We start from the raw sequence: 7,690 nt of genomic DNA, 5'->3' as shown, positions 1-7,690 counted from the left end.
CACAGCCCATATAAACATATATCTACACATATACATTTCTTCTGACCCTTTTTAAACTCTTCAAGGTGAAAACTCAAAAAATAAACAAAATGATAGTAAAAAAACAACTGTACACCTCACAGACAGTGATGATAATTATATTCTAATTAGTTTTTTTTGCCATTTCTTTTGTTAAGATTTTTTTTTTTCTTCTTCTGTTGAGCTGATATGATGTGAAATGGTCTGGGATTCTCTGGATGTGGCCTCGTCGTTGGACGTGTGTCTCTCAGTTGCTCCATAATGGTGGCTGTGTTGCTGGGACTCTGAAAGCTTAAGCCGGTAGTGCCCATCGAGGATGGGAAGAATGGTGAAACTGCGAATAAAAGGTGAAGGAGTCAAGCGTCCATGTTCTCTCCATCTCAGTGCGTCTCAAGATCAATGGAGTCCAGAGCGAAGAGTATCCATTACAACTCCATTTCAGTAAGGAAACTCTTCACAGGAGCATCCCTTTGGGCTCTGTCTCACTGTGTTTATGTGGAAACTGTTATACTTGGACGTGTGTCCCCTGGGTCTGCAGGCCCTGCACGCCGGACAAAATCTTCTTCTGGTGGCCAGCAAGACTCACACCCATCTTAGCCAATTCACTACAAGGAAGAAAGAAACATCATTCATTCAATAAAACATTTAGACAGAAAAAATCTAGAATGTCCCTCAAATGCCAAGAAGCTGCTGAGGTTTCATGTCCAAGATATTTGTGTAAGTGCCCTTCTTTAATTTCAAATGACACTGAGTTTAGATATTGTACGTATTTTACTGACAATGTTGACCTTTTTGGAATGTTTCATTTCACTGGGATGAGTCACCAGCCGTTTGTACCTGACACTGATGTAGAGGATTGAGTCCAAGCTGACATATCCAGCACTGGAAAAGTTCTCCTTATACTGGCCCATCTTGATGGCCTCCAACCACTCATCCACTGTGCTCACACTGAACTCTGGTGTGGACGGGTCCTCCCTGCTGGGATACAAAGCACACTCACAACTCAATGAACTGTCGTCGTGTTGAGTGGCCAGATAACAATTTCTGATTGGTGCTAAGGTCAAATATTTGTTCTTGGAGCTGTTATTAAGTCTAGGGCCTTCATAAGAATCAAAAGTGTCAGCTGCACACCTGAGAAGCCAGTTAATGCTCGTCCACGGTGCTCTATATGCATTTCGACAGAAAAGCTTTGCATTCTGCAACAACCACAGCACGACCGACTCAAATCCACTGTGAAAAGAAAACATGAACCCTAAACTTAACTTACCCATTGGTGGGTAAATATGAGGTACGGTATAAATATGATTAATGATTCATCCCCCCAGTACAAGTGCACCTAGTTTTACTTCCGATCCTTTGACTTGTTTGTTTGCTTCCTATTGCTATAAATTGTTATAAATGATCTCTGTGTTTATCGCTTGCATGCTCAGACTTGGTAAGTGTATAAGACTCTTTTTTTCTGGTCACGCGGTTCTTTGTGTCAACAGTGTGTAGGCCTTTGTTAGTACTGCTTTTGAGCTTCTGTTGTCTTTTTAGTTATGCTAGGATTTTTGTTTTGTTTTTATTTTTGATCAGGGTCTTGTCTGTCTTCTTTGAATGGGACTGAAACATATTGTGATGCACACTCTGTATGCTAGTCTGTAAATTTAATGATATTCTATGGATGTGTTCAATACAACTAGGGAAGCAGGGAGTCTAAACTTGTGAGACTACTGTATATGGCAACCCACAACCCTGCATTCATACGTTTTCACTGACAGATGTGACTTTGCTTAGATAAGTGATGAGAATGTGATATTACTGACGGAAATTACATTTCCTATATTGCACCATTTTCAAAACTGACAGTAGATTTACAAAGATCTAAAGCCGTGATTATGTCTTCCAGGCGTGTACCTTCTAATCCAAGTACCTAAAGACTACATGCGTGTCAGTGAAAGTGTTGAATTCACAACTTTAGTTGTCAGTTTTCTCCCACTGACCATGCTGAGCTGTTGGCCAGCTCTCTGAGGCTGGCTGGGTTTCTTATGAGCTTGTCCAGGATTGTGACAATCTGCCCAAACTTTGGCCTGTCGCTGCGTCCCTTCTCCCAGCAGTCCAACATGAGCTGGTGCAGCACCACAGGACAGTCCATAGGAGCGGGGAGACGGTAGCCCTCATCGATTGCTTTGATCACCTGCAGGGAAAGAGGATACAATATCAGGTTCTGTGATCAATACAAGAGAAGGAAATAAAAAATGTCCAGGAAAAGTCGTTCTAATAGTTAAGAATTGAGCTGAAGATTGAAGAAAACGTAATATTTGGCCACTGTAACTGTAACATGATGTATGTGTTTCTGACTCACATCCTGGTTGGACATCTCCCAGTAGGGTCTCTCTCCGTATGAAATCACCTCCCACATGACGATACCATAACTCCACACATCGCTTGCCGAGGTGAACTTCCTGTAGGCTATGGCCTCTGGAGCCGTCCATCTGATGGGGATCTTTCCTCCCTGGAGATGTTTAACAACACAGTCAACACATTTTGGCATACCATATGTCACCCTGAACCTGGTGTTCCCATCTGTAATGGTGTAAATATGTAAAGGTTGCTTTATTAGTTAATGTGTGGCTAAACACTATAATAAATGAAAGCTACTGGTCTTGACATTCAGTATATTAATATAGCAGCAAACAACTACAGTATTGCAATATAAAGATATAATGGTTATAATGGCGTCCTGAGCAGAGACTGAAGTCACTGTGGCTGTGAAAAAAACCCATTGTTATTTCACATCTTGGGGTGAGTGCCTTTTAGAGGAAATACCATTTTTTTTTTCAATATTGCGAGTAAGGCGGACAAAACAAAGTATAAGATGCGGAGAAGCTTGGCACAGCGCTGCCTTTGAGAACAGAGCAGATGGGTTTATACACCAATTTAACAAAATACTCCTCTCTAATCTGCTCACAACATGTTTATTCCTACACTTGACTTTGTTTTGACGTCTTTTTTCTTCTTCTTCAATGCAGCTCCTGCCTTTGTGGTTGATGCACAGATCAAAAGGATATCATAAAGCCCACTATATAGACACAAAGATTCCCGCCCTCTCTCTCTCTCTTTCTCTCTGTCTAGTACACACATACACACGCACACACAACCCGCACCTCTATAAGGCTCAGTTCAGCTTTTTAACATGCGGCAGCTGCCTCTGCACCACCTAGCATTCCCCATCTCTGCTTGGTCAAAGTCAAATAAAAGACAAAGCTGCCAAGTGACTCTGCACTGTACTTTTGTTTCCACCATCCCCAGTCCACCCCATCCTCTTTTTTTCTCACTTAACTGCTCTCACTGGATCCTTCCCCTTCCTTCTCTCTCTCTCTCTCTCTCTCTCTCTCTCTCTCTCTCTCTCTCTCTCTCTCTCTCTCTCTCTGTCTCTCTGCCTCCCTCGATCTCCATCTTATTTGATTTCCACGCCTCTCTCTCTGTCTCTTCCCCATCTCCGCCTCGGCCTCTCCCGCCCCCCCTTCATGCCTGCAGCTCTCCATCTAGGTCTCCTGACATCAGTGGGGGTGTGTGTGTGATTGCAATAGAGCAGTCAGCGGCTGATACACTCCTCCCTGGGCAATGCTAATGCCATATTAAAAATAACATCCCCAACACTTCCTATGAATATGAATAATGCCATCTCCTTGTGGGCATTTTAGATGAGTTACTCCGCAGTGGTTTACCTCACTGACGTTTGAGTTTCTTCATTCTCTCTGTGCTCTGTGAGAGGATGGTGATGTTACCAAAGGCTACTTTTAATTTGACTATATACAGTATAACTATTAGCATTATTTACATATCCAGCCCCCTTTTTTCTCCCATTCCTATACTGGAAACCAAACAAAGTAGTTTATTTCCAGAGTGATGTGTTTTCCTGCCTCATCTTCAAGAGGCTGGTTAAAGTTATATCAAATTAGTTTTTAAGTGCTTGCTCGGTTTCCTGTGAGAATCAGAACAAGAGGAATTGGTTTATTTCGGGGAGTCACTCCTATGTGTTGGAGGACTTTGGCATAAACATTCTCAGCTTCTCCATGTGACACCTTTCAGTTTAAGTCTTGAATGCAGCTAGAAATGCCAAATGTTATGTATGTAATGTAATGTTCTGGCACTTCTTTGGATCTGTTTGGGTCAACCGTGTTTTGGATCAGGTCTGGCTATCCTCGGGTCTACAGTATGTCAGGTTGGGTTTCGGTCTCGATCTAACAAAGGTCAATGGGTGGGTGAACTGGAGATAACATTTGTTAAGCCGCAGCATGTGAAAATATATCTCACCCTCGTGGTGTAGGCAGCCTCCGGGTCGTCCTCCAGAACTCGACTCAGACCGAAGTCAGACACCTTACACACCAGGTTGCTGTTGACCAGGATGTTTCGAGCTGCAAGGTCTCGGTGAACGTAGCTCATGTCTGACAGGTACTTCATACCTGAGGCGATGCCGCGCAGCATGCCGACCAGCTGGATCACCGTGAACTGGCCGTCATGTTTCTGGAAGGGAGAGAAAGCACAGAGTGTAAACTCTGACATTAAGCAGCATCAGGGTGGGGGTGGGGGGTGTTAGTGATAAGGGTCAAGTCCTTCAACAACTTCAGCCGGAAGGGAAGGTTCAAGCCAGAATTCAAGCGTCTGTAGTTGCAACAATCCATTTCTGAAGTGTCTTTGAATCCCTCCTAGCACTTTCTTACCCTGCACTTTGACCTCTCTCTGGAGGGGGCCAAGCAAAACTCAAAATTTGTCCACCGAGAGGATCAATATAGGATCACCCAAAAAATCCTAATAGAGGATTTGATCTGACAGCAGACAAAACTTTCCTTTCTAAAACTGGCCATGTGTGCTCTCTGGATTCAGATTTGAGATTTCTTTGGCAGAGAACAGAGCCTGTTGATCGATGGCAGTCCAGCTCACCTTCCACTGCCAATTATTTCTGCCCTGGGCCAACGGTCCCCGTTAAAAAGTCATCCATGTTATCAGTCACTCTCTCTACTTTATATCATCTCTCCTTCCCTCTGTCTCTTTGTTCTCTCCATCCATCTCTGTCTGTCCTCAGTCACTGTCTCCGAGAGGGAGAGAGAGAACTCTGTATTACTTTGAGTCAGTCTCCATCTATCTTTCTATCTTCCTTCATCTTTCTACATCTGTGCACCCCCTCCTCCGCTTCCTCTATCGTTCTTTCTCCCTCACTCCCTCTGCAGCTGTGGAGTAAGTTAATTAGCCGGTGGTTTTGTGAGATGCTGATTGATTGGACTGTCTAACAAACCTACAGACTTCCTCTATCAATCTGCCCACCACATTGCATTGCCAGGAAGGAGGAGAAAGGGTGGGCAGGGAGACAGATGCAGGGCAGAGAGGTTAGACAAGGAGATGAAGGAGACGGATGAAAAAGATGACGATGGAAAATTTGACTTTTTGGCAAATTATAGGTAACGTTTTTTTATTATGTTTTTACTAGAAAACTAAAAGGAGTCACGTACTCAGGGAAAAGATAGAAACCATGAGACTGAGAGAGGAAGCCGAGAGAACGGTGCTTTTGTTGTTTCCGAGGGACGACTGCTTAATAAATGGTCAACATAATTAAAGACACATGGATGCCAGGAGCACGGATGAGCTGTAAAACCCATAAAATGCCATAATTATATTGAGCCACTGCGGACACTCTTTATGACCCTTATTACAATGCATACTGTAATATCCAACATGCATGTATGTGTGTGCGTACGTGTGATTTTGTGTGTGTGTTTTAGGCCTTTTTTATCTGTCAGATTTAATTTCATTTTGTTTCAGTGTTTTAGCTGGTGGGATTGGCGCCGATTTAGTAATGGGCCTATCATCACAGCCTTAATGGCTTTGGAGCGCTGCAGTGATTTTACCAGCTGACAAACAACTCTGAATACGAATCAGGGGGACTTTCAATGTGAGGCACACCAGGACTGCAACAAGCTTTTCATCTGGGTGTAGGCAAAATCTAATTCAGGACACCTCAGCTAAATCAATACTGCGGCTTCTGCTGCATATTTTGTATGAACAGCAAACATGAATCCTACATTTACAACACTAAATGCTTGTCTTCTGCTTCCGCAGCAGTTAAATAAAGATTCATAAGGATACGGATATAATTGACTTTTTTATTTTACTTTGCGAAAATACATCTAGGTTTCCACAACAGACTTATTATGTCTGCCGGTGTGTGATATATTTCAGATGAGGCTTTGAGGACTAATTCTTTAAAACCAACATTTTATGTAATGACTTATTGAGTGACAGGCTCCTAACTCTTGTCATAAAGTCGATTTCAATAACAAAGCAATACCTCCACAGACTTCCTTCGATTTTTTAAAATCTGTTCACTGATAAGCAGTTCAGCAGTAGCCTTGTGTAAAATCTGCTTTTCAGGACTTAATAATACTCTGGCATGGATTTAAATTATGTGTTTCATCACTTGCTCTTTAAACCAGTCTCCTTACTGCGATGATTTTAAGAGACATGATCAGCTTAATAAATGTTTCTAGAACTTTTCCTGCTGACATTTTTTCTCTGTTCACTCATGATTAAATTACCCCCCCCCCCTTTTTTTTTGGTTATTTTAATTTTTTTCTCATTTGCTATCTTGCCTTTAACATTACAATTACTATTACATTACAGTTAAAATGAACGGTTCCAAGGGGTTAAAGCATGAAATGACTTCTGAGCCTGAAAAGTTGTCCAGGAGGAAATGTGCTTGTATAGAATTAAGTATTATATGAACTTTGAACTCCTTTATGTCTAATAACAGGAATGTGGCCTGACAACTTTAAGATCTGTGTTAATTTCTATTAACCCTGTCAGCTAAATGTTTCTCACAAAGCAAAACGCTTTATTTGCCCATTTGTCATTTCTGGTCGTTTCTGCTCCGGGATATGGACACTAATTGAATTTCATAAACCCAGTGTGAAACATCATGTGATGAAAAGTGTCTATGCACTGAATACATTCAGGACCATCATTTCAACCTCCATGTACTGTACAGTATGTACTTTATATTAATTATGTTTTTCTTAGAGGTAGGGCACTTAAACTCAACATTTCACGCCACAAAAGATTGACAGTGTATAATTACAGTTGACAATTGTTCATCTACATACACGGTGCCACTTAGTGAAGATGTGTAGCCCTTTTCATAAAGGAAATTTTCACGTGTTGTTTCTAGCTGCACACAACAGCAACAGTTCTTTTACACTCATAATGTGGTCACTGAGTATGAAAATGTACCTCAAAAACTCTAATAAGCTGAAATAGTTTTTATTTTAATGGAGACTTGTTAAGCTAAAGTCCTTGGTGTAAATTTGTTTATAGATTGAATTCTCTAGCTTGGGATCAAAGACATTTTATAAAGAATGTACCCTCAAGTACATCATTTGGGGGAATAAACTGTACAATGTGAAACACTTTACACCTGGGACATTTTGTTCGACATGGCTTTTGTAAAGACTTGTGGCCCTGACCTTGGAGTAAATGTGCATTATGTTCTTTCCAGCTGAGACATTACTCACCTTGAGAAAAGTATCCAGAGATCCGTTTTCCATGAACTCCGTTATGATCATCACTGGTTTACCTACAGAGGCACATAATAAGGCTGCAGTTAGTGGAGCAGAATTACGAGGAAGAAAGTCGCCGA

At 41.7% G+C, this 7,690-nt stretch overlaps 1 protein-coding gene across 1 annotated transcript in view; it reads right to left on the bottom strand.

Annotated features, from left to right (window-relative positions):
• Positions 1 to 523: 523 nt before the first annotated feature.
• Positions 524 to 7,690, bottom strand: part of LOC310957642 (ephrin type-A receptor 3-like) — a gene marked incomplete at both ends in the record, with an annotated part of 78,039 nt that continues 70,872 nt past the window's right edge. The window contains 6 exons of the mRNA XM_083928297.1: positions 524 to 623; positions 856 to 993; positions 2,001 to 2,194; positions 2,363 to 2,512; positions 4,318 to 4,527; positions 7,566 to 7,627. Of these exons, the coding sequence (XP_083784423.1) occupies positions 524 to 623; positions 856 to 993; positions 2,001 to 2,194; positions 2,363 to 2,512; positions 4,318 to 4,527; positions 7,566 to 7,627 (854 nt within the window). The remainder of the gene's footprint in view (positions 624 to 855; positions 994 to 2,000; positions 2,195 to 2,362; positions 2,513 to 4,317; positions 4,528 to 7,565; positions 7,628 to 7,690) is intronic.

This window comes from Echiichthys vipera (assembly GCF_963691815.1).
Source record: "Echiichthys vipera genome assembly, chromosome: 15".
In the NCBI taxonomy this organism is placed as follows: domain Eukaryota; kingdom Metazoa; phylum Chordata; class Actinopteri; order Perciformes; family Trachinidae; genus Echiichthys; species Echiichthys vipera.
The sequence above is the reverse complement of the archived record's forward strand: the minus strand, read 5'-3'. Positions and strand labels throughout refer to the sequence as shown.